At 38.7% G+C, this 27,628-nt stretch overlaps 1 protein-coding gene across 3 annotated transcripts in view; it reads left to right on the top strand.

Moving 5' to 3' along the window:
• Positions 1 to 27,628, top strand: part of DENND4A (DENN domain containing 4A) — a 96,843-nt gene that overhangs the window by 52,014 nt on the left and 17,201 nt on the right. For all 3 annotated transcript variants that reach the window (XM_074966576.1, XM_074966577.1, XM_074966578.1), the window contains 9 exons: positions 2,107 to 2,325; positions 2,695 to 2,840; positions 11,025 to 11,158; positions 12,057 to 12,192; positions 17,086 to 17,292; positions 17,378 to 17,506; positions 17,808 to 17,952; positions 22,221 to 22,340; positions 25,722 to 25,886. In XM_074966576.1, the coding sequence (XP_074822677.1) occupies positions 2,107 to 2,325; positions 2,695 to 2,840; positions 11,025 to 11,158; positions 12,057 to 12,192; positions 17,086 to 17,292; positions 17,378 to 17,506; positions 17,808 to 17,952; positions 22,221 to 22,340; positions 25,722 to 25,886 (1,401 nt within the window). The remainder of the gene's footprint in view (positions 1 to 2,106; positions 2,326 to 2,694; positions 2,841 to 11,024; positions 11,159 to 12,056; positions 12,193 to 17,085; positions 17,293 to 17,377; positions 17,507 to 17,807; positions 17,953 to 22,220; positions 22,341 to 25,721; positions 25,887 to 27,628) is intronic.

Here is a 27,628-nt window from a genome sequence, read left to right as displayed (position 1 = left end):
GTTCTACTGTAACTGCCTTTTAGGGTGGGGGAACATCAATAGAGATGAAGCACTAGGGAAAGGACATCTCTTAAGTGAAGCGTCATGAGGAGGGGGGACAGAAGAGCAAAAAGTAGGCCAAGACCTATAAAAATCTTGACAGATTGTGCATTACAGACCACCCAATTTTCCTCATGCCTTTATTTGACAGTTGAGGTAGTTTTGGGCACACCAGCTTACTATCCTGATTCTCCATTGTGCCATTCCTGTGCACGGTTTTACTGTGACATTTACATTTTTTTTTTTTTTTTGTATTCTTGGGGCAGCTCCAGTCGGAGGGTTATGCCAGGGCTGCTGTCGTGAGGCTGGTAGTGGCGGTGAAACTAGAATAGCTGAAATCCAGTGTACACTGTTGCCACTCTCCTCCCTCGATCTCCTCCCATGCAGCCAGTGCCAAAGGCCATGAGTGGGACTGCATAAAGCTTTGCTGCTGGGGTCTGTGATAGCTATGTTTTGTACATTGAAAACTAACGTTTTTAGAGGACTGACGTGTACAAGCAGGAGATGAGGTTAGAGTAGTAATATGGACCAAATCCACAGTTTTGAAAATCAGGAGGGCAATTTTTAATGGGACTTGTAGACTGTTAGGAAACCAGTTGATGTGATGGAGGTAATATGACCCTGTTCCATAAAGAGAGGGAAATCTTAGCAGCATTTTGAAGTTCCTGGCAATTAGAACCGGATCCAAATCCCATTAAAGTCAGTGGGAGTCTTTCAGTTGACTTTAATGGGCTTTGGATGAGGGCCTTAAAAAGTAGAAGTGTCTGAAAGTCATACAAGACTAAATTGCACTGGCAGATATAACAAGTGGTTAAGCCATGGATTAGAATAGGAAGGGGATGGAGTCGGTCCAAAGCAGGCATGTTTAATATGTTGTAGAAGTTAATATACCTTAGCCAAAATCTTTAAAAATGGGCATCTAAAGTTAGGGTGGGTGCTCAGCACTTCTGAAAATCAGGCCACTTACTTTGGGGCCTAAATAGAATATTAGGTTCCTAATTTTAGGCATCCATTTTTGACAGTCGTGACCATTGAGGATATCTGAAATTAATAATGTCTTGTATTGTTCAGAACTTACTAAAAACAGCATGCTGCATAACTGGCAGTATGTATTATTTAAGATTAAACTTTTATGAAGATCATATAGTTTCCTAATGGCTACATATAACCTTGCAGTCGGAAAAGGATTTTCTTAGCAATTTCTAAAATATGTATAGTCTATATAATATAGAATAAAATGGATTCCTTCTTGAATTGTCACCAAAGTCTAAATTCATATAAGCATAGTTTCTAATGGAGGCTATGGCTGCAACCATAATGTGTTGGAACAGTGGAACACAATAATAAAACCATATTTCTGTTCTATGTGGGCATCATTAGCATGTTTCCACTCTGTGAGTAGGGGAGAGAAAAGCAGAGAAGCCTTGGGAATCAGGGTCGTAATGGCTTTGTATGGACACTAAAGACACATTTCATAAGAGTAGGGATTTGTGCTAGTTTCCTTTACCAAAGTGCCCCCATTTCTCCCTGCCCTCATTGTGCACTGTACTGTGCTGCTGCTGATTGCCATATGCATTTCAGTGGTTTTGTGTGTGTATATATAGTGTCAATAAGCCTCTTGTTGGCACTTTGGGAAAGAAGGCGTTATAAAATATATATGCATCCCATATGTGTGATTAACATATTCTTAAAAACTCATTTATTTTGCCAACTAATTGTATAAATTTCAACAGATTCCATAAACTACCCTTTTTATTAGCATGTCACCAAGCAGTGTCCATACCAATTCTGTCTTTGTTGCCATAGTAACTGTACTGAAAAGGTAAGTGTGTTTGTGTCTCTGCCTCTTGTAAAACCCACAGACTAGTAATTTGTGTGCTGTCATGCTGAATTAATCATCATAGTTCACTATTCTGTTTAAACCAGATATAGACAATTATAATATTGGCTGCTTATCTTATTGAGTTCACTTATCACCAAATAAGATAAGAAGGAAATCATAGCTTTGGTCAACACTGAGAATTTTTTTGATCTAGGAGAGTGCTTTGACACTGTTGTTGTTCACAGTGCAGCAAAGACCAAGAGAAGATGCATTAATGGAATTAGCAATGAATGACTATGATTTTAATTCGGGGAAGAAGTTGCATTTGTTAGATATGGAGATCCAGGAGGCATTTCTTTGTTTCATGGCTTCATTATTAAAAGGTTATAGGTCATACCTAAGGCCAATAACAGAGGCACCTTCTGAGACCGCCACAGATGCAAGTTCCCTCTTTGAACTACAAGGTAAAGGTTCATATTCTTGATTTTTAATCATAAGCTAATAAAATATGCAAAAACTATTTTTCACCGGGGTGGTGATGAAGAAGAAGAAACCATTTTCTTGTTACTGTGCTGTACGGAAAAAATCAAAATACCATGTAATGGTAGTGGGTAAAAATGATATGATGCCACTGGCAAAACAGTATTGAAAAGGTAAAATGTGTCTAATTGATAGTATTTGTTAACACAATAATAGAGATGTTTCATAACAGTTGCTAGTTTTTAAAGATAACTTTTTGTATAACTTCTGTAATTATTATCCTATTTGTTAGTGAAATATGTGCTGTTTCCTTCGCTTCAAAGTGTTCTTACATGCATATACTTTGTTTTAAGGGTTCTTAAAAAGTCGAGATCGGTCGCATCAAAAATTCTACACATCAATGACCAAAACTCAAATGTTTATTCGCTTCATTGAGGAATGTTCCTTTGTTAGTGATAAGGATGCAAGCCTTGCATTTTTTGATGATTGTGTAAATAAAGTAAGTGTGTTTTTAGTACGTTTGTAGTACTTGATTTATCTTTTTCCGTTGCTCACTTCCACAGGTACTGTAGATAGTGTAATATGTTTGTTATATAATTGTAATAAGCTTGATATAGCTTCATTATAAATTTATTTCCATTTCTGCTTTTTCTTTCCTGTTTCACTTCTGTTTTCTGGTGCCTTAGTGTAACTGTTACTCTAGAGTCACTTTCTACCGATGTTGAAGTGCAAATTCTGGTAAAGTGAATAGCTAGATAGCCCAAGTATTCAAATATGCATCCGCAATGCATAGTGCATGCACGCAGGTTGTGATTTGTACATGCACGTACATCGACATTTTGAAAGTTTTGATCCATATTAGGAAATATGATATTCCTTATCATTTGAGTTGTAGTTCTTCCTACAGTTCACCAGGACAATACCACATTCCTTAAAGAGCAGTTTAGTTTTCATAGGATGTGTGATGTTTTATGTAATTGTTTGGAACTGAATATGAGCATCATAAGAAACTGAATAGTATCAATTAATTACTTTTTATGCTTTTTATATAGTAAACATAAGATCCACTTGATCTTTGCTAACATTAGGTTGATTTCTTTTAATCAATTCTACCTCAGCACTTGCAGCTTTTCTAATTTATTAATTTTAAAAAGTTGTTTTAGTATAGACCCTCTGATGTATAATGAGCAAACATTTATATGTATCGTTACTCTTTACACTCCTAGGCAACAACAATTATATATGATTCCCATAAAACATAGGCCTTCTTCCTCTTGTAGCTGTTTTAAATCTAATTCTTTTATGAATATTCTACTTTTACCTGTGGATATTTCCTAACAGACTTGCTATCAAATGTCTTGGGTATCTTGCATGGAATTCTTCAGCTAGCACAATACATTATTATATATTTTGAAAAATCTTTATCAAGTTTTCTTATGACATTTTTGTGGGTAGCATTAATTTAGCATCATGGCTTCATACTGCATTTAATGGAATACTCTCTGCTGCTCTAGTTTCTTTACTGCCAGGCAGTTTCGATATCTGTAACACACACAGAAGAGGAAAGATAATTCTGTCAAGGGCATGTGGGAGTACTCCAGGATTATGAGTGGTGTCTTTCAGCAGGTTATTGACCAGTAACTAAGAACTTGTCTACACAGAAGCACTCAGGAAGCAAATAATCCAAATCAACTCAAATTATGAATTTAAAGTGGATTAGTTAAACCGCATTAAGCCCCTACGTGAACATTCTTATTCAGAATTAAAGTAGCCTTAATTCAGTTTAATCGTAATTCATTTCCAAAGTGAATTAAACTAAACTGAATTAAGGCCACTTTACGTCTGAATAAGAGTGTCCACCTAGATATTTAATGTGGTTTAACCAATCCACTTTAAATTCACACCTTTTAATTAGATTGATTTTTCTGAGTTCCCCATGTAGACAAGCCCTAACGTTAGCTTTTTGGCAAGGTCTGAATGCTTTGCTGGATTCAGCTCATAGTGGCAGGTCATTTTACAGCCAGAATGCTGAGCTTCCCATGTCAAAGTAGGTTTGTTTGTGCATCATTTGCAGAAGTAAATTTGTTTAGCCAGTTTGTAAATTTGTTCACCCAGACTTTAAGCCCAATTTCTGTTTTAGTGCATACGGTTGATAGTGCCCAAAATAATGCACATGCACTCAATTGCCATGTTATGGCTTTGGTACAGGCAAACCACTTATGTATGCACTTTTACTGATGAAGCTAGTTCCATGTGCAAAAGTGAGTACACAAAATTGGCTTGATCTTGACTGAAAAGTCTACCTCTTATTTTCTGCATTATGCTAGAAGTGTGTGTATCTGTTTAGGAAGGATTAAATTGCAACCCACAATTTTTAATATTATTTGGCCATATTCTAAAGTAACAAAAAGTTCCTGTTAATAGTGGTGGAAATATAAGATCTGTTTGTTGTCTTGCTAGGTACCTGGAACATTCTGTTCTGGGACATTGATGTATAAGCAATGCGTGCTGTTGTCTAGGATTTCCTGTAAAGTAGGTCACCTGCTGTTTGTTCCACAGGAATTAATGTTGAAGATTATTAGAATAGTTACTTGTTAGGGGGCAAAGCAAAGGAAAGTCTGACTGAAGAATCCGTGCTTTGGGGGGAAAAAAAAAATCTGAGAACAGATCTGACTTATTGTGCAGAAAGATTTGATTGGTATTTTATAAAGTGTTGTAATTTTGCACAATTCTCCTTATCTGCTTTTCCAGCCTTAGGTCGGTTTTCATAGTTATCCAAAAACAAATTAATAAAAGAAAGCATAATTGTATATGTTCGTAGACCATGAATTCATTTAATTAAACATTCAAGATATCTTCACAATTTAACAGAAAAAATCTTGAACTGGCTTTCTAGTGAAGCATGTGACCCATGTTAAACTTTTTAAAAAAGGAAAATTGCAGACAGACAAGAATGTACTCTAGTGGCTAACACTGCTGAGCAGCATTCAGATATAATTGCAGTGCAGACTAATTGTGTCTCTTAATGTTAAATAGGGCTTTTATTCAAAATGAGTTTATTATACAAATGCCAAGTTCACTCTGTTACATTTCATTTTATTTTATTGAATGGTTTCAGTGTGCACATAAATCAGTGTCTTAGCTAAAATTATTATTTGTTCTGGGAGTTCAAGCAATACTCGGAAGGAGTAACTCTTCTGTTGATGCTGCCACTATACAGTCAGCAAATAGTCTATGCAGGTCTTAAGACAAAGCAAGAGGTTCTACTTTTAGAAAAGAAGAAAATGGCAGTGTGTTTGAGTATAAGGCTGAGAGCCTGGAACTTATTTATTCCTGTCCTGGTTCTTTCTCCGCTTCATTCTGTGGGAAACCTGTCTACAGTATGTCTGTTTCCAGTCTCTAAAATGGGGATAATACTTACTGTCTCACCAGGATGTTGTGAGAATAAAAGTCTTATACAATGCTTTATAATAATCCTTGCATTGTGCTTTTTGTCTAAGAATCTCCATGAACTTTACAAAAGTGGGCAGCTACTCCTAAAGATAGGGAAACTGAGGCACATAAAAACTCTATTACGCACCTAGGATTTGCTGATCTCCATGGAGTAATTTCCCCCAGCCAGACTTTTCTCAGTAGGATGAATAGATCCTCACAAAGGGATTTCTTCAACGTCAGAGCAATAGTAAGGTCCTTTCACACTGTATTTCTTGGCCCCTGTACCCCTGACATTGTTTTTGGGCTTATGATATAAGGCTTACTAAAATTAAAAATGCAAGAACTATACTATAGGAAAATCAACAGTTAGCTGGGTCATTCTCCTCCTTCCCCTCCGATAACCAGATATTTATATTGGCCATCTGTCCATGACTGGAACAGTACAAAGGTGTCTGTGTGGTTGTCTTTGAACACAACTGAACGATGAGGTTGCCTACCACCATCTTGTTCATCTTTAAGATAACCAATTTTATGGTATGTACAACTGGAGCCAGTATGATGGCCCTGTTCCAAAGCCCCACCATGGGAGCATCTCAAGCCAAGGCGTAGTCTCTTGTTCATCTCAATTTCCCCTACACAGAAGCAGTTCTTTATTGATTATCTATTTTGTATAATAAAAGGATATTGCTACTTAACTTGCGGTATTGCGGAAATTATGGATTCCACAATATTAGGCTTCCACTGTAGTTTTGACAGCGGGAGCCCCACTGTGTGAGGGGTTGACAGTGGGAATCCCAGGCAGCCAACAGCAGAAGCCCCCACTCTGAGCCCCAGGCAGCCAACTGCAGAAAATCACAGAAAAGTAATAATGAACTTTATTACCACAAATAATAAGGTCCATTATTATTTTTCTGCAATTTTCCATGGCTTGTCCACAACTCGGCTACAATATTTTACTATTAGCTTGCAATACAAGTAAGGCCTTAGACATTGCTAAATTTTTTCACAAGATCTCATTTTTCCTGAAATAATTCAGAAATACTTCAATCCATATAAACTTCTGAGTTTAACATACTTTGTTGCTGAAACCAAAAATAAAAACTTGTTTCTTTAAATCTTTAGAAATATTTAAATTATCAAGTAAAGTTTAATTTATTTCTGCTTTTTAAAGAGAAATGTTTGCTGTTCAGATGATTAAATAGCTAATCCTCTCAATTTGTCTCATGCAGTAAAATACATAATTAAGAGCATCTCTGTGTACCAAAAAAGCTGTGTTTATAAAATGTTAAATGTGTTTTTCAAGGATCCTTTCAAAACTATATTATGTATGTATCTGTTACACAGTAAAGAGAGAAACTATGAAATTATTTTAATTTTATGTTGCTGGAGGAATCAGCTTTTTCTGTACCTGAATCTACAGTTGCTAAACTTCCAGGAATCAAGTGTCAATCTGTAGGTTTCGTAGTTCAAGTTCAGCAAAGTATTTTTCTATAGAAAAAATGCCTTTTGCTAAGCTTTTAAAAAGCAGGCATTGTAGTAGGTGACAATTTAGTACAAATAAAGCCCAGGTTCAGAGGGTATCATTTTCCTAGTGTTGTATATTTAGAATGGTAGGTGTTTTGACTTATAGGATGCATGGACAAATTGTTTCAGTGATCTCCAGTTGAAATCCAGCTCAGGCTAGTAATTGACAGCCTATGTGAAGTGACTCAGTAGTTGTTTTATTGGTATTATGGTGTTGACCACAATATATAGGAAGACCAAGACCATACCAAATTGTAAATTCATCAGAATAGTGTCTGAGTCCAGTTTCTAGGGGACATATTACCTGTATAGTCTCCATTGCGAGTGACTCATTAGCTTCTTTGCAGAGGATAGACTGCCTACTCATCCCTTGGAGAGGTCCCTCGAGGTCAGGCATGCAGCAGTTTAGGGAAGCCTATACTACTGCTGCTCATGGTATGCTTGTGTGCATAAACAGAAGACTTCAGTCTGTAGGCCCTTCAGTTTGGCACTTTTGACCGGCACTAAATTTTTGGTTTTAAATGTACTTTTAAAATATAACAATTATAATTAGTGTGAATCTTCCTGAATTTTAGTGCAGTTTTTATTTATTTAAAATCTATATAAGCATAGTGCCATTAGCTGCTGATACATATTTACACTTGAGATTCCTTTTTTAGGGGAGTTAATGGAGAAAAACATTTGCACTTTGTTTCAGCCAGGTACAGCTCACTCTATATTTGCTGGCTATGATGTAGAAGATGTGTCTGTAGCAAGTTATATCAGAAACAATCAGAGAACATGTCCGAATATTCTGAAATTTCTACAGATAACTCTGAATCTGAATTACATAATGTGCCCTTGCAGTTTCTGATACTACGATGCTTAAAGTGGACTTGAAGACCATGCCGTTTACTCTTCCAAAAGAGAGCAAGAGCACATTTTTAGATCATTGTGATGAATGTGAAGTAGGTGCCATGGTATCTGAGTAGAACACAGCCGCTGCAAAAATTGAGCATTTTCGATGTCCTAGGAAGGAGGCAGACTTCCCCTGATGTCAGTTAATTGATGTTGGAGAGGTACATCACATTACCAGCAGAAAAAAACGTTGCAGGGACAATAAGCCAGGAGTGATGTTGGATCCAACAGGATAATTAATTTTTACAGAAGAGAGCGTGGCAGAGGTGTGGTTCATCTGACCAGTCAGCATTTCTTGCAAGAGAGCTTGCCATCCAAACACAGTAAAAGTGCAGTTCCCTTCTGTGTCTGTGATAGGTAGAGCCCTACCAAATTCACAGCCCTGAAAAACGCATGAAATCTGGTCTCTTGTGTAATTTTACCCTATATTATACATATTTCATCGGGAAGACCAGTGTTTCTCAAACTGGGGGTCCTGACCCAAAATGGGGTTTCCAGGGGGTTGCAAGGTTATTGTAGGGGGAGGGTCACAGAATTGCCACCCTTACTTCTGTGCTGCCTTCAGAGCTGGGTGGCCAGAGAGTGGCAGCTGCGGGCCAGGCGCCCAGCTCTGAAGGCAGCACCCCACCAGCAGCACAGAGTAAAGGTGGCAATACTGTACCATGCCACCCTTACTTCTGTGCTGCTGCCTTGAGAGCTGGGTGGCTGGAGAATAGCAGCTGCTGGCTGAGGGCTCAGCTCTGAAGGCAGAAGCACAGAAGTAAGGGTGCCAATACTATGACATACCTATAATAACCTTGCAACCCCCCCCCCCGCCCCATTTTGGGTCAGGACCCCTACAGTTAACAAGACCCTGAAATTTCAGATTTAAATACCTGAAATCATGAAATTTACAATTTTTAAAATCCTATGAGCATGAAATTGACCAAAATGGACCTTGAATTTGGTAGGGCACTAGTGATAGGATTGAGAGACTTAGTAAGTGTCACAATGTGTATAGGTTGCTGGTGTTATGCCCTCAAAGTGCAGTCAGACTCATTTCAGATGAGTTGTTGGTGCTTTTATCCACAATGTATTTCTTCCAGTTTTCCTTTCAACATTCTTCCCTGTATTTTGTATAAACGTGACGCACTTGGCCATTAGGATCCTCACTGCAAACTGTACGAATTTCAGAAGGGCTGCTGAGCATCTGTAACTCCCATTGACTTTAACGGGAGTTGGGGATGCTGAGTGCATCTGAAAATCAGCCCATAGTGACTTAATGAAGCTTTCGTCTCTCCCTGAAGTGGGTAGATTTACCATCCTTCTTGTGCTGTGCTCATAGAGAAATGCATGCTTAAAGGAAAAGAATATATCCTCCTACAGATCCGTTATGTGTAATAAGCTTATTAAAAGCAGCTGAAAGCTTACACAGTAGGAGGCTAAGTTTAGGTATGTGCTCAATAACTGTCTTTCAAGGAGAAAAGACTGAGGGTAAAAATCCAGTACTGTTCATTGCCTTACAGCCAAGGGAGCCTGCCATATACTTGACATACGTGATGAAGGCACGTGGCATGACTTTAATTTCAAGTCCAGTCCCCTGCTCGTTCTTATCGCAGTAGTTCGTTTCACAGCCACACGGCCATTCATGGAATTTAAATGTTGGTGTGGGCTAATAAAATGTGTCCCACGTGAGAAATAGTAATTGAGTAGGTTGTTTTGAGAACCATCTGAAATTCTACAGTTTCCAGCGCAACTGCTGCTGATGCACACAAATGATTCAAACTATAATGCTAGGAAGATCTGTTGGTATGTGGTAAAAATTCTCTTCTTTTGTTCTTCTTCTCTTCTCTCCAGTGAAACAATCACACTTTGTTTCTGTGGCTCAAGGAATGGAAAGAGAAGCTTTTGGTAATATTGCTAGGCAGCCTCTACTTCCTTTTGGTTCTTGAGGAGAACAGCAATTTTTGTTTTGCCTAATTGAATGTTACAACTGAGCCCAATTCTTCCTGTCTAACAGGGAGCAGAAAGTTTGAGCAACATCCATTACTTTGGATAGGTCAGATGCCTTAAATCTGGCATCTCTTTAAATATGTGAACACTAAGCAGACAGAAAGGTTTGCTAGTTTATATCAATTACAGAAGTTAATTACTATGTAAGGAACTGAAATTGCTGTGCAGAGCTGTGTGATTTCACTAAATTACACCATTTGGATCAGGCTTCTGTTACTAGTCCAGTCAGCGATCAAGTTGGAATAGAAGAATAGCTGTAAATATTCATATTGGAAAATTAAGTTGAAGCAATTTCTTCTGTTTGCACACAAGTTTAGAGTGGCTTACCTCTGAAAGGTGGTGGTCCTCACAAAAACAACTCCTCTGGACAGTTAAAGGGATCCATGAGGAAACAAAATGGCTATGAGCTTATTATATGAATGAAAAACAAATATGTCACTAAACAGATAAATGTTCTGAGATAGATATCTCAAAGCTGACCATCAGGTTGGTCTTGAAGTGCTAAAAATAGTTACAAATAAAGCATCCAAGTGTCAAAAGGTGTTTTCTTAGCAGCGTTCCTTCCTTGGTTTGGGGGCTGTCATTTAAATTTAGACTGGAAAAAAGCTTTAGCAAAAAGACACATCAACTTTACATAGCTAGTCCTCATTTAACCTCCCCCCAACAACTGTGCCTCTTAATCATCACCTTGCCAGGAGTTCCTAGCTCCCAAATACAATCCTTCTATGCTAACATTGCATAGTGTTTGCCTGTGCTGTGCAGTAGACTTAACGTTAATTTCCTGTAACCAAACATAACTTTAACACACACTTTTCTTGTAATTAAATTTCTGCAGATAGATATGGACAAGAGTGGTGAAACACGGCTTATAGAGTTGGATGAGTCCTACAAGAGTGAACACACAGTTTTCATAACACCACCTGAGATCCCTCACCTACCTAATGGCGAAGAGCACCCTTTGCAGTACAGGTACTCAAGGGAGCAGCATAAAATAATTGCCAGCAACAACAAAAAAGTGCCCTGTTGCCTTTCTGCAGCTAATTTATAGAGCTGTATTGTGATACCTATAGAATACAACTTTCCAGTCCCACAATTTTTCATTCTGTAAAAAAGCTTACATGTGAAAAGCCTGCTGTGCCAGCTGAACTGAAGCTTTAATGACTTTCATTTGTGTGGACATCAAATTACTTTATTCAGTATTTTAATCTTAGTCTGTTAATATTGATATCTAAATTTTAAAATTGAACATTCAGGGTCACAGTCTGCAATTTACAGAAAACCTCTTGTAAAATACTCAGTGTCTGTCAGCTCCCATTGATTTCAGTACAAGCTGAGGATGCTTATTTCTTTGCAGGAGCTACTGTATGTCTCAGAATCAGGCCCTTGGGTGAAAACTGAGGTTATTAATTTAGTAATTACATGTCAAATTAGATTATTTCTATTGGGATCTTTGTTACATTGCTAGATTAAAATGGACTTTTAGTAATCTAATTTTATCTTTCAGAAGGGTTTGTAGTACGTATATTGATTTTTATGGACCTCTGTGTTCTGCTTTGTTCATTAGAGACTAAATCAGCACATGAGTTTCTTCTACTAAGTACAGTCAATACTAATACATTTGACTTGTGCTAATTTATTGGAATACTAATAAAGAAAAACTGTTACTTAAGACTCAAAATTGGTTACATAAGTGGATGCAACAAGTTGAGAGCTTGTGTGTTTATGCAAGTCATCCAGAACTTTCAGTAAAAAAAACTCTGTTCCTTTTACCTGAGGAAAGTATGACTGACATTCTTAGACCTTATGTTCACTTCTGATTGAAACTGTCTTTATAAAGGTTAGATTATGGCATTTTTTTCTTTTATAGCTATAGTGGATTTCCTGTGCTGAAACTAGATTTGTTTGACCCACCTGAGGGGTTCCTGACTACACCAAATAACAAATTGTCTTCAAAAGCCAATAGTCCCAACAGCCCATCCCCAATGTTCAGGAGAACAAAACAGGTACTTTGAAATATTTCAATTACTAGAGAAGTTTTAAAAGTTTATAAGGGCCTTGTGCTTCCACGCTTAGCCATCAATACCCTTGGTTACCATGGTTGTAGATGCAACTAAAAATAATTTTCGTCACCAAGAAACTTAACTTGGGCAACATTGATTCTTCTTCAACTCCTTGTGCACATATATCAGAGGTCGGCAGCCTTTCAGAAGTGGTGTGTCGAGTCTTCATTTATTCACTCTAATTTAAGGTTTCGCGTGCCAGTAATACATTTTAACGTTTTTAGAAGGTCTCTTTCTATAAGTCTATAATATATAACTAAACTATTGTTGTATGTAAAGTAAATAAGGTTTTTAAAATGTGAAGAAGCTTCATTTAAAATGCAGAGCCCCCCGGACCGGTGGCCAGGACCCAGGCAGTGTGTGTGCCACTGACAGTCAGCTTGCATGCCGCCTTTGGCACGCGTGCCATAGGTTGCCTACCCCTGACATATATTCTGTTGTCGTGTGAGTTTGGATTCTGTTGGCCAGCCATATCCACTGAGAGCCCTGAGTGTCCCTATGCTCCCGATTCTTGAAAGGATGAGTCCCACACTGAAAAGTAAAGAGGATTTCAGCCATCCTGGAGACATGGCACTAGTATAGGAATCCCATATTTCCTTTTTCCCCCACTATATATACCAGTTGTAGCTCATAATTTCCTGTAGAGACCGCTAGACTTGGAGTTGTTATCTCTAAACAATTCTTTTTTTTTCTACTTAAGGGCACGAGGACCTTTCTCACCTTCCTCTCCCATAGTTGTTTAAGAAGTGGACATTTTTTCTGCTTTCTGCCTTGTGCCACCTGTGTCATCAAATCGGATGACCAAGCAAACTTTTACACTCTCTTTTTAGGGCAATCTCCATTCTATTAGTATTCATTATTTAGATTGCTATAGCACCTACAGATGGGTAAATGAGTTCCAAACACACAGGGAGATACAGTTCCTCTCCCAAAGAGTGTACAGTCTACAAATACACAAACTTAAATGGGAGGTTGGGGGAAAGAATTACAAGCAAAGTGATGAGAGTGGTAACGGGTACGCATTTTTTTTTTATTACATGTGCATGTTCAGACTCAGTAAATTCCCCTCCCTTTTTCTCTCTGCCCTGCTTATCTTCCCCTTATTACAGTTCTAGTGATTTTACACACCCCTTTCTCCCACCTGTAAATCTCTTCCCTCCACATAAAGGTGCGGTCCAGTGATCAGATAAATAACTGAGATAACTAGACGAATGTCAGCTAATTTCTTCTAGGCCTGATAGAAGTGGGCCTTCAGGAGGGATTTCCACTGAGAGGGTGGCAGTCTCAGGGACCAGCTCAGGAAGAGTGGGGTCAGTTTGTGGGAGATGAGGTTGTAGAGTTTCTCTTGGAGTTGTTTGGGGAAGGATTTGATGATATCCTTAAATTCCTGGGCGGATTGGGCTGTGTTCCTTATAGTAGGTGGTGACCATTTTCACAGCTTTATTGAAGTACCTTATTTCTTCTTCCCTCCCCACCTATTGCTATAGATGGCTCAACATTTCTTCTCTGGGCTTGTTCACAAACATCTGAAAAAGAAATGTCCAGGCCTTTTCAAATCGTAATACAAGTTTTTAAAAACAGATTTTCTCTAGTAGGTTTTACAGTCTGACAGTATTGATAAATCACCTAATCACTTGTTTCTTGCTCTACAAATTACTGATGAGCACTAAATTGGATGTACAGGGGCATGCACACATTGTACTTAATTTAATTAATGAAAATTTCTTTTGAGTATTTGGTCATGTAATCAACTTTTGCTTAATGAGTGAGCACTTGCAGTCGTTACTGCTACAGAGCTCGCTTGATCACTATTCAGTTCACTGTGTCTTGATTTTTATGATCTGTCATGCTCCTGACTTAAACAAGTATTTTAAGTAGCTTATTTTCCCCTCTAATGGACAGTGCTGAGAATTACATTTCAGATGAATATTTACATTCTGTATTTGTAGTAATGAAATGTCTTTTAAAATCATTAACATTTGGCAGTACAAATAGTTTATCCTTGGAAATGTAGAATTCTGACCCTACTATATTTATACATGCTTTTTTCCCACTTCCGGCTACAACTTGCGGTTTCTTGAGGTATAAAACAGTGCCAGGCCTCTTGACTTTTTATTTCCAGGACTTTTGCCTCTTTTTTTGGTCCTAAAAATGCCTTGACAGAACAGCCTCCTTCTTACCCTTGCTATATAATACTGTCCATTTTCTTCTACCTATATAGACAGCATCCGAAGATAACATGTTCAGAATTTTCAGTTTGTAGCTGGTTGATGGATAGTCTCTTTTCACAGAGATCTAACTGAATTATTGGTAACAAAAAACAGTTTGCTGGACTTTCACCAATATTCTAAGCTCTGACATCTTGAAGAACCAAACCTCTGCAATGGTCTGGTCTTAAAATCACAGTAAGTGCTAGATCATAGTGTAGTAGCATCCAGAGTGTAAAAAAGCTGAAAGTATTTGTGCTTTCACTGGCCTTCATAGTATTCTTCTACAAAGCTTGGTTGTCTTGTCAGATAAAAGGAATTACTGGTTTGTCCCCATGTTTCCTGATCTGCATGAATCATTAAGAAAGAGAGAATTAAACTGGAATATTCAAGAGCACTGCTAATAAGAACTCATTTGGTATTAGGAATCTTTCATCTTTGGAACCCATTTATGATTTTTCACCTAATTTAGCATGTAGAGGTTTTAAAATTATTCCAGGCTGGCTTTCATGACTTTTCCGAGAAACTGGATGAAAACAGGGCTTCCTTCCTCCTTGTTCCTGGTGACTGAAACCTAAAGGACACCAAAAAAAAAAAAAAAAGGTTTAAAAAAACCCACCACCAACAACAAAAACTTTGTGATAATAAGATTCTGTACTTTTACAGTATCTTCCCTCTGAGTACTTCAAAGCACTTTACTGTAGGAGTATTAGTAATTAAACATCACAATGTAAGACTCTCTGGTGTAGAGAACGGCAGCTGTTGTATAAGTAGGATGTATAAGTAGGGGCATTGCCAGCAGATTGAGGGACGTGATCGTTCCCCTCTAGTCGACATTGGTGAGGGCTCATCTGGAGTACTGTGTCCAGTTTTGGGCCCCACGCTACAAGAAGGATGTGGAAAAATTGGAAAACGTCCAGCAGAGGGCAACAAAAATGATTAGGGGACTGGAACACATGACTTATGAGGAGAGGCTGAGGGAATGGGGTTTGTTTAGTCTGCGGAATAGAAGAATGAGGGGAGATTTGATAGCTGCTTTCAACTACCTGAAAGGGGGTTCCAAAGAGGATGGATCTAGACTGTTCTCAGTGGTAGCTGATGACAGAATGAGGAGTAATGGTCTCAAGTTGCAGTGGGGGAGGTTTAGGTTGGATATTAGGAAAAACTTTTTCACTAGGTGGGTGGTGAAACACTGGAATGCATTACCTAGGGAGTTGGTGGAATCTCCTTCCTTCGAAGTTTTTAAGGTCAGGCTTGACAAAGCCCTGGCTAGGATGATTTAGTTGGGGATTGGTCCTGCTTTGAGCAGGGGGTTGGACTGAATGACCTCCTGAGGTCCCTTCCAACCTTGATATTCTAGGATTCTATGTTCTAACAATGTAAATAGTATATGGCAATACTTCATAGTAGTTTGATAGTAAGTAAAGAATACGGTATACAACTGTGGAAGTGCCTGGGGGTTGTAAGTAGGCAGAATACAATACCTGAGTTGTAATCTGGCAAGAAAACACCCTAGGATCTATAATAACCACAAGTGGACAGAACTTAGGGTCTATATTTCCTTTGAAAGAAGTCACCATTTGTGGTATGGTGCTCTTTGACCATGGTGGGTGTTTGACTCAGTACTGATTCAAAAAAAAAAAAATCTTATGTCAAATTGATAATGCTGTTTCCTAGGATCCAGGTAAAGCAGCTAAATGGTCTTTTGAGACCTCCTTCCAAATTTAGACCTAATCTAATTATGCTTAATTCATGAAATCTGACAAGATCATAGCAAAATGACATGGCTGCTGGCATACCCCATCCACCTAACTTTTGAGTGTGCAAACATCTACAAAATATAGTGGATGCTTGAAACTTGTTTAGAAAGAAGCACAAGATTTAGGATCTTCTGTTTGGTTGGTTTTTGTTTTCTTTACTTTGAATGTTGTCACCATTTGGAATTGGACAATTCCTTTTTGGTACCTGTCAGTATTCTGAATTAGTCTCACAAATGTATGTTAATATTTGATTATAAATCAGATGCTTTTGATTAGAATCATGAGTACTTTTCCATGACACTACTCAAATGATGAAGGTAGAAATGAGGGGGAGGGAAAGAGAAGCTATCATTGTATAGATGATGAACTTTTTATTTTTTTTATCTGAATGGACAAAGGAAAACTATTGAAAACTGGGTTGACTTGGAGGCCTGTGCTGACAACTGAGTAATTTCCAAGACCTAATATGCAATATAATATATATATATATATATATATAAGGACAGCTAACCACCTTGAATCACATTCTCAATTATTCTCAGTGTGTGTGTGTGAGAGAGAGAGAGAGGGCTGGGGGAGAGTCAATTATTTGTTTATGCAAGCAGAAGGCTTCAGTAATTTAGTATAAAGTCTTTGAGAAGTAAGTAACCTTTTTGTGTGCAGCTATTAATTCCACAAGAGCTGATTCTACAAGAAGCATCTCTGCTTATCTCCGGTGAGAACTGAGCCCCTCGTGTGGTGCTGCTTCTCCTGCCTGTCTGTCATCCATCTTCTGGCATAAATTTCAGTGTGTCTTTTATGAGCAACTGATTCATTTCTAAAAAATCGAATATGTATATTAAAGATGCTAACTGAATGCCTCTTTACAGGAAATAAAGTCAGCCCATAAGATAGCTAAGAGGTACTCCTCCATTCCTCAGATGTGGTCCAGGTGTTTGCTGCGTCACTGCTATGGCCTATGGTTTATCTGCCTTCCTGCGTATGTGAAAGTATGCCATTCAAAAGTCAGGGCTCTGAGAACTGCATATGATGTGCTGCGAAAAATGCATACCAAAAAGATAGATCCCCCTGATGAGGTAAAAAAGTGAAATCTGGGAGTTTTGTTTTGAATTTTGTATAAATTCTGTTATAAAACGAAACGCTAAAAATGTCTGTTTTCAGGTATGTTATCGGGTGCTTATGCAGCTATGTGGGCAATATGGCCAGCCTGTGCTTGCAGTGAGAGTCCTTTTTGAAATGAAAAAAGCCGGTGTTGACCCTAATGCCATTACATATGGTTACTATAATAAGGTAAGTGTTTTGTGCGGAGGACAGAAAGAAGGCTGATATATTCTTATCATTGTACATAACTAAATAGCAAGCAAAAATTACTGAAGGAATATTTTTTTATAGAAATAAGTTAGAAAATTGCTGTGGGTTTTTTTTTCACATTCTAAGATTTACTTACTAATGTAGCATGTTTCTTGCCAGTTTGATTTTAAGTCAGCGAACTACTTTTTGAACATCCTTGCATTTAAAAATCTTAAGCAAATCTGTAATAGAAAGCAAGGACTTCTTACAATCATTTAATCTGACTTTGTTCATTGAATAGGCTGTTTTGGAAAGCACCTGGCCTTCAAGTAACAGAAGTGGCTATTTCCTATGGACGAAGATAAGAAATGTTGTATTAGGAATAGTGCAGTTTAAAAAAGCTTTAAAAAAACTATCTGTCAACACACCACAAGCAGCTCTTTCCGGTAGAGTATTCATACATTTTTATATTACCTTACGTTGATAAGCAAGTTGTATTTTTTAAAAAAATCTGTCAAAGAATTGAATTACTTATATATTAGTTATTTAATAGAAATTACATGAACATAAATATTTTTAAATAAAAAAATTTGTTTCCTGTCTTACAATTAAAATGCCAAATGCTCATCTGTCTTTACTTCATTCATGTTACTAGGACACTTCTCAATGTAGCATATATTTTATTATGTGACTCACTTTTTTCAGATCTTAAGGTCAGATATTTGGCAGGCAATGTCAGTTTGTACGCATACTTTTAACATGCTAACAGTTGCATAGCTAGGTGATGCGTATGCACAATTTAGAAACCAAGTGTTAGAATTTGTACACATAGAACCCATAACTATTGTATGCATGCTTTTGTGTTTAAAAAGCATGTACGCAGGATGGAGTGTGTAAAATTGTATAGTCACAAGACTGGGCTGAGGCTCCACAGCCAGTCAATCCAATAATGTACTTCTAAATTATTAGCTTGAACAAATATGTATTGACAGACTATTGGTTTTGGTTTTTTATGTCTTTATGACTGGTAAAATGTTACCATGCTGTGTTCTTAAAGAGATCTGGATGCTGTTAGTCATGGGAGCATAGTTAGTTTTAGTGACATAAACGTTGTGGAACAGATGCACTTCAGTATTCATTTAGTCAAAGTATCGCTGCTGCTAACTGGTATAGATTTATGTGTGCATGATAGATATGATATATATATATATAAGGTTATGCTAATGCATTCTTTCTTTGTACTTTATTTCATCTGACATGGTGTCTTATTAACTGTTATTTTGCTTTTAACTTTATACATTACCTATTAGAGGTGAATTACACTGTTACATCCAGTCTGAGTATTTGGATTAAATTAAATGTAAAATGTGTTATTTTAACTAAGTATTGAAGAGTCATTAAAGCAGTTATATTTTACAATTCTTTACCTTAACTCTTCAAAATTCACGAATCATTAGTTACTGCCTACAACTCTAAGTAAAAAAGACGACAACTCTGCAACTAAGCATGTTATGTTAGAAAACCATAGCACTTGGATAATGTTTCCAGGAATCAATTTTTTCTTATTAGTCACTGGTCCAGGACCATTGCTTTGAAAAGTCTGTCACAGAGCTTCTAACCCTAGGGAGTGATGCATTTGATTTAAGCCCTGATGGTCCATGAGACTACTCATTTTAAATGTGTCATGGGCCCCGCTCTCTACCTCGGACCAGTATTTGCAGGGTCTCTGTGCTACTGAAACCGTCACATTCATTTCATTTGACGTATGACCTTGACATTTGTGGGACTGATTATTATAATGAAAGAATTATGGATGAAGGCACACATTGAAATTAAAAGATTTATTTTTAATAACTAGGTTTTAATGGGGTCTTATTATGTTTAGTATAGGGCATCGCTTTCCATAAGTAAGAGAGACAAAGTGGGTGAGGCAATATCTTTTATTGGGCCAACTACTGTTGGTAAAAGACAAGCTGTCGGGGGGGGGGGGGGGAGTAGAAGAACTGTGTTGAAATGTTATCCCTTGTTTGTTGTTTTTTTAACTCATTCAGCCAGAGCTATACTTGGCATCCCTGACCTGAGGATGACTGTCAAGAATTGCCAACTATATGGGCTTTCATGTGATTTTACTGGGTATTGCTGACTAAAGACTTTTCATGTAAAGAAAATCTCAGTTGATGCTGCATTATTTTAAAAGTCCATTTTCAATTTAAAAACAAAACCAGGAGACTTTTACATGTTTCGTCTTTTTTAAAAAAATTCTTCTTCTTCTTCCAGTGCTTGCTCATGTCGATTCCATTGTAGGTGTGCGCGCGCCCAGGTGCACAGTCATCGGAGACTTTAGCCTTAGCGGTATCCATTGGGACAGCCATGGCGCCCCCTGGAGTGCCGCACTCATGGCGTGGTATATCAGGCACTGCTGTCCTTGCGCCCTCTCAGTTCCTTCTTACCACCCCTGGTGGTTAGTCGGAGCACCTCTCTCCCTTTCTTTGCAAGTGGTTAGCGGTTGTTCTTGCCTCGTTAAGAGCTCTTCAGCCTTAGGGTTTTAATTGTTTCTTCTAGTAGGATAGTTGTAGTTAGTTGATAGTCACTAGTGGGACTTTGCCCCAGGAGGGGCATGCCCCGGTCCCCCGGGTTCAAACCTTGCACGGACTGTAGCGGGCCTATTCCTGTTAGTGAGCCCCACAGCAGCTGTCTCAAGTGCTTGGGCGAATTGCACGTCAAGAAGAAGTGCCGTATTTTTAAGCACTTTCAGCCATGAACTCGGAAAGAGTGGGATATTAGACTCTGAGCCAGCTAAAGGGTTCAAGTATTTATACACCCACCCGCCCTCGGGCTCATTGGTCGTCTCCGCGGCCAATGAAAAGGACAAACCGCTCCATACCTCCTTGACTCCTAAGAATAAAGAGGGCAAAAGGCTGGATCTCTTTGGGAGAAAGATTTATTCGACCGCCAGCCTACAATTCTGGGTGGCAAACCACCAAGCTCTCCTGGAAAGTTACAACTTTAATTTGTGGGATACCCTCCTCAAGTTCCAGGAGTCCCTCCCACAAGGGTTAGCCTAGGAATTCAGCACCCTGGTTGAGGAAGGCACAGCAGCAGCCCAGTGCACCCTACAAATGGCTTGGGATGCGGCAAACTCTGTGGCTCGGGTAGTTGCATTGGCGGTAGTAATGAGGCGTAGCTCGTGGCTACAAACGGCGGGCCTCTCGCAGGAGATGCAGACTTCAATCCAAGACCTCCCTTTCGACGGGGTTGGTCTCTTCTCCAAGCAGATGGATGCCACGCTGTATGGGGTGAAGGATACGAAGGCCACCCTTCGTTCGTTGGCATACATATGCCACAGCCTGCTCCGAAGCCCTTCCGGCTGTCCCCGCCACCAGGACCTTGGCAGCCCTGCCAAGGTTCTGGAAGAAGGGACAGTAGCTTCAGTCGGCATCACCCCTCTTCTTCATCACCCAGTCTACGCAGCCTGGACCCTCTAAACACCCTGGGGGCCAGAAAGGCCAGGCTGCATACCCTGGACGTCAGGTGGGTGCTGGCCTTCTACATTGATAGAACAAAGCTGTTCTGTAAGTCAATGCAGTTGTTCGTGGCTGTTGCTGACAGGATGAAAGTTTGCGCGGTGTCAGCCCAGAGCCTCTCATTCTGGACCACGGCCTGCATCCGCTACTGCTATGAGCTGGGAAAGGTACCCCTGCCAGTGGTCGTGCTGGCTCACTCAACTAGGGTGCAAGCTTCCTTGGCAGCCTTCCTCGCTCAGGTACCAATCCAGGAAACTTGTCAGGCTACGACCTGGTCGTCCGTCCACATGTTCGCTTCACGTTATGCGCTGACCTAGCAAGCTTGAGATGACGCTGGCTTCGGCAGAGCAGTGCTCCAATCTGCAGAGCTCCTGGTTAGATGTGCAGTTGCCTGCAAAGCTGTGAACTCCAAGCCCACCTCCAAGGATTCTGCTTGTGAGTCACCTACAATGGAATCGACATGAGCAAGCACTTGAAGAAGAAAAAATGGTTACCTACCTTTCATAACATCTTAGAGATGTGTTGCTCCTGTCCATTTCATTACCCACCCTCCTACCCCTCTCTTGGAGTTGTCGGCAAGAAGGAACTGAGAGGGTATAGGGACGGTGGCTCCTGATATACCGACACATGAGTACAGCACTCCAGGGGGTGCCATGGCTGTCCCTACGGATACCGCTAAGGCAAAAGTCTGACAACTGCTCACGTAGGCGTGCGCACACCTACAATGGAATGGACATGAGCAACACATCTCAAAGAACAACAGTTACGAAAGGTAGGTAACTGTTTTTACTGTACAGTGGAATACCTCTTTAACTTTTTAAGAGAGTGACATTTGGATTGGTTGAGCACAAAACCTAACACCCAGTCTTCTAAGGAAATGAACTGAAATAGAATGTTGAGATAAGTTTTGGTTAGCTTTTGGTTGGCTTATTTTGAACTTCATTGACATAATTTGAAATTTTATGTACATTTGGTGGCACCAGTGTTGTATTAAATTAATCTATACTTGTCCTGACATTCTGTGGCAATTTTTATGTGGTAAAGTGTTCAATATTTTTAGGTGGAATTTACCTAGTAAAAGAAATTATTATATTATTATGGATATTTCATTTGTTCTTCTACACAGTATTTCATTGTATGGAAATATAGAGTTAATTTTCTTTATCCTGTCAATCCTCCTGTTATAATAGGAGGACTTTCAGATCTTGGCAGTAACTTGTTATCTAAAGAAGAATTTAGGCAAGGGGAAACGTCTGTTCAAGATATAAACAAACAAAAAGAGGACAAGAGAGAGAGTGATTCCAGTTCTTGTATGTACCTTTATAAATATTGATGTCCAGTTCATTGTGTATAAATGGTGATGCTTTGATATCCAGTAGGGGGATGCATTGTGGGGAGCCTATTAGTCCCTTCTGTAGTAAGTACAGTTTTGCTGTTCCTCTCCATCTACATACTTTCATCAAACCTAAAGGAATTGGCCTACCATTTTATATGCCAGGGTAGAACTTGCATGGCAATGTTCACGCAAATTGGACAAAGGGTTTAGAGAGATGGGGGGCCCAAGATACCAAGGTGATCTCACTTCTTGCATGTTTTCTAATTATTTAATAATGTCATAACTTGGCTACGCCTACAGGCTCTGGACTTAGTTTAATATGTCCCTACTGAGTACCTTTGACTAATTTTATAGTGAATTATTATTTTATTAATAGCACTTTCAATGTATGTTCTGTACATCACATGTCCACTTGTACTTGTTTGGACAATGCATACTGGTCTGCTACATGCTTCCATCCGTGCCCTGTGCTGTTTAGATAGCTCATAAGTAAAGGCTACATGATTCCTAAGCAGCAAATGTCAAGCCAGAAATAAGGTCCACAGGATTTCTTGCAGAGCTTGCAAGAGGGCTTGTAAAGAACAGAACTTGCATTCTTTGCAGGAGTCCATGCATACTTTATAATCTCTGCAGGAGTACCTATCCAGTTTGCAAGCTCTAGAGACCCCCTGCTTATCCACATACAAAAAAGGAGTAATATGTCCTCATATGTATATGTCCTCCAGACTCGGAAAGGATTCCAAGGAGGGGATTTCTGAAACCCTCCATCACAAGATGCTTCCTCATTGCCATCCTATATTTCCTAGAAAGCACTCAAGTGGTGAAGTCAGGGACTCTCTTCTGCTGATCATTCACAGGATCTGGGGAAGTGACGGTCCAAATAAAGCAAGAGCTCTTGTTATATTTTTTAAATAAGAAACATTTAAGCTGAAATTAAGTTAAAGGAAAGGTATCAGTTACTTAAAGAAAAAAATTAAGAGTGTTGTATTTTTAAGCCAAAGCATTAGACATCCAGGAAATTCTGAGTTAAGATTGAATTTCAGAAAAAACAAAACAGAAATGCCAGCTCTGAAAATGCACAGTTAAGATGGGTCACCTGAAGTTCATCACTTACATTAGTTTTAGAAACATAATATCACCAGTAGCTTTGCGGAAAATGTTTTACACTTGTAAGTACCACTTGTTGAAAATGGTCAGTTGCTCGCATGTGCACTTGAGCTCCTGGTTAGATGTGCAGTTGCCTGCTCTGTGCATTTAATTCTGATACGTCTTTTTGGAAAAATCAGTTCTAAAACAAATACAGATTCTGTGCTTGTAAGTACTGCAGCATTACATAATTGGTTAGGCTTTGAGTTGAGTGGAAATGCTGTATGGTACAGCTACACTGCTTATAGTACTTCAGTGTAGACACTCACTACAGTGATGGGAGAGGTTCTCATCGCTGTAGTTAGTCCACCGCCCTGAGAGGATGTAACTAGGTTGACGGAAGAATTCTTCTGTCGACCTAGCAGTTTCTACACCAGGCGTTAGGTTGGCTTAACTATATCGCTCAGGGGTATGGATTTTTCATAGGCCTGTCTGAGTGATGTAGCTGGGTCGACCTAACTTTCTAGCGTAGATCTGGCATTAGTTACCTCTTGAGGGACATTGGAAGTAGCTGGATCTGCATTGAGGCAGATCCAGTGGCACAAAGATATGAAAGGGTAGCAGCCTGTATTCTGGCTCCTAGTCCTCTCTTTGGATTGAATGGATTAATTCCATTTTACCCTCTCCAAACACCATTTATTCCATCACACAAAACCTGGTTTCTCTGACTGTGTGTGTGTGGAGGGGTATGGAAGAGAGACAATTGTTGTTTAACACAGTGTTGTTTCTTTGTCAACCCTTTTTATTATCAAACAAACTGAGATGAAATGTTCAGTGGAGCAAATGTGCACTAGCACAGAAACATCAAAATCTTTTAGCTTGTGCAAGTGGTTAATATCCTAGTCTTTTGAATTTACGTTATTTTAAAATCCCTTGTGGACAAATCAGTTTTATGTTACCTAACCCAAAAATTAATAAAAGTAAAAACTTGCAGTTTCGCTCAAGACTTAAATGGTCTGCACCTGGAAAATTTCCAAGAATTGGTAACTCAACTTTCAGAGCTAATTAAGTAACAAGACATTTCAGTTTTTGCTGATGAATATATCGGAATAATTTTGTTTATCCTGATAAGTGAAAATGAGAATACTGATACAGTCTAGCAATCAGAGTAAGTACCCTGGGTCCCAGGTGGGCTTGTACATGACTGGCTAGCCTTTTGCTGAAGCCAGTGCCACTGCATTTTCACTACTATCACCCTTATTAGCTAGATTAAAGTTAGTGTGGTATGCCTACCTACACCACAGTTACATCTTAATTTATGGTGTAGACATGCCCTTTTAGTGGTGATTAAACCTCTGTAGCTCCCTTTGACTTAAATTTGGGTTGTAGGTGTTCAGCAATTCTGAAAATCAGGCGCTAATGCTCTTACAACTAAATATATTTTAGACAAATATATTGTTAACTACTGCTCTTAGTGGAAGTGTTCACTGAATTATCAGCTGCCCCAAGTTAATAGGTGTGTTCCAGTTTTTGCTGAGTGAGGATGTGGTTGGAACCTCTCTTGTATTTGTTTTCCTTGAAACACAGATATGAGTTAGTTTAAATTAAGCATTACTTAATAATATATGTAACTGGTTCCAAATGAGATGAAACATGTAATACTGCTGCATTAAAATGTGTGCTTGTGAGTTCAATAAGTCTGACATTAAAATTTTATTGCTGTTGTGAGATCTGATGTTTGAAATGTTTGTTCTTTTTAAAAAACAGCAACTCTCATTTAGAAAATTTTATAAAATTATATTTAAAAAAAGAGAGACTGTAGTTGGTCACTAGAAAGTCTTGTTTCATATTAATAGATCTTAAGGCCAGAAGGGACCATTTTGATCACCTAGTCTGACCTCCTGCATAACACAAGCCATAGAGTTTCTCCTAGTAGCATTATAATGTCATTGCATTTTGGAATCTTGAAGATTACAAATTATATTTGGATGGTGTTTTCTCCACTGAGCTCTTCTAGAAGTGTATCATTTAACAATTCAGTTAGCCATTCTTTGGTACAGTAATGTTTGCTAATATTGCCACGGGACATCTCAGCTTACTTTTGGTATAATTGGTCAGTATCACTACATGCTGTCATTCAGTTACTTAACTAATTCTGTAAAAAAAAAAATTGCCTATAGATAACCTATAGATCATGGGAATTTGAAACTTGTTCTAAGAGTTACCTCAGTCCTAATGAAATTTTGCATGTATTCTTTTATGCACACAGTGTCTGAAACAGAGAGTGCAAAAGGGAGTGGTGACTGTCTTTCCAAGCTAAATTATCAAAATTCAAGTAGCACTTCAATTCAAGTAGCAAAAGCCACTTCTAACATAGTACGACTCAATGGTACCATTGATAATGCTGACAGTACAGCTGGGGAAGTCAGCACTGGTGAGTTAATAGTTATATTTCATCTTTATTTAACGGTATTTGTTTTGTTTTTTTTTAATCTGAGCATAACTTGCATTATTTGTCATGGAGCTGCGTCTCTGCTAGGTTTTAGTTTTTATGTACACCAGTATGGTGAAGGGGGGAAAAGTATTGGAGTTTAAACAATTCTCTTTTCTCTGGGCCAACTTTTTATGTTTGTTTGCGCTGGTTTTAGTTTTTGTTTCCTTTTATTTTCCCCCCTTAACCACCAAAGTTTCTGGCTGCTGTTATAGCAACTGACTTGTACATAATTGTATACTGCTTTCCAAGGTCATGATAATACTGCTTTGGGCTTGAACCACGAGGGTCTTTGTTTCGTCTGCACATCACCTATGTTACCGTCATGACAATGTATTCTTCATTAGTCTGAAAAGTAAAAGTGGTGGGGTTGTACCTGAACTCTTGTCTTGAATCATGGTAGCAACTCTGTAGCCTCCACCACTTGTATTTTAAAAAATAATTAAAAAAAAAAAATAGGGGCTTATCCAATGGCAGATGAAGTAAATGAAACTCTTTTCAGTAATGTCAGGAGTTAGATTGGGTGTATCATCTGTAAGTGCTTGTGTCAAGGAGACAACTTTGTGAATATTGTGGTTGGATTTCCAGAATTTTCTTTTCTTTTCTGTTCGTGTTTTTGCATGTGCTCCGAAACACCCAAAACTGAACAAATGGCATTTTTCTTCTGTCTCTCACATGTGACCTCCTGCAACTATCAAATTCTTTCAGGTCAGAGTAGAGGTGTCTAACCAGTATAATTAAATGAAGCTTCCAACTGTTTTTACATGCCCTTTGGTAATGTCAAATCTAATTGTTCTAACACTGTTGGCTGTGGTTGAAATAGTGTGATGTGTCATGTTTTCAGGTCTGTGGATTTTAATGTAGTGACAAAACTAAGGAATCTGCTTTAACATTCAGACATCTTTCTTTGGCTCTAGTTAATGACTTTTAAAAATATTGTGTTTTTTTGCCCTCAGAAACAGTTCTATTTGTTGACCCCAGCTATCAAATCTCTTAGTGAATGACCATTTCCGTAAAATGGGAACCTAATTTCACGAGTCTGAAATTTCTTGCTGCTGCTTTCAGAATACTCTTGGATGCTGTGACTTAGAGGCCCTCTGACAGATGCTGCTGTTTTTCTAAAAATCATTTTACGGGCAGCTCTCTTTCAGTTCAGATTTCAACCCCTTTTATGGTGTATTGACATCCATGGGTTAGAGTGTACCGGGGAAGCTGTGTGCGTTCTTCTGGAGAACATAACTCCTTTCCTTCCTCCTCCTGCTAAAATCAGAGGGAGAGCTCCCCTTTTCTCCCCTTCGTAGATTCCAAGGCCAAAAGTGGGGACCATTGTAATCATCTGGTCTGACCTCCTGTAAAACACAGGCCATAGAACTTCCCCCCAGAAATTCCTAGAGCAGATCTTTTAGAAGAACATCCAGTCTTGATTTTTAAAATTGTGAGTAATGGAGACTCTACCACAATCCTTAGTAAATCGTTCCAATGGTTAATTACTCTCACCCTTAAAAATTCATGCCTTTTTTCCAGTCTGCATTAGCCAAGTTTCAACTTTGAGCCATTGGATCATGTTATGCATTTTCTCTGTCAGATTGAAGAGCCTATTTGTTTCCCATGTAGCTACTGTAAGCCCTTAACCTTCTCTTTGGGAAGCTAAATAGATTGAGGTCTGTAAATCGCACTATGAGACA

Source organism: Natator depressus, chromosome 10 (genome assembly GCF_965152275.1).
Source record: "Natator depressus isolate rNatDep1 chromosome 10, rNatDep2.hap1, whole genome shotgun sequence".
In the NCBI taxonomy this organism is placed as follows: Eukaryota; Metazoa; Chordata; order Testudines; family Cheloniidae; genus Natator; species Natator depressus.
This window is presented reverse-complemented; position numbering and strand designations above follow the sequence as displayed.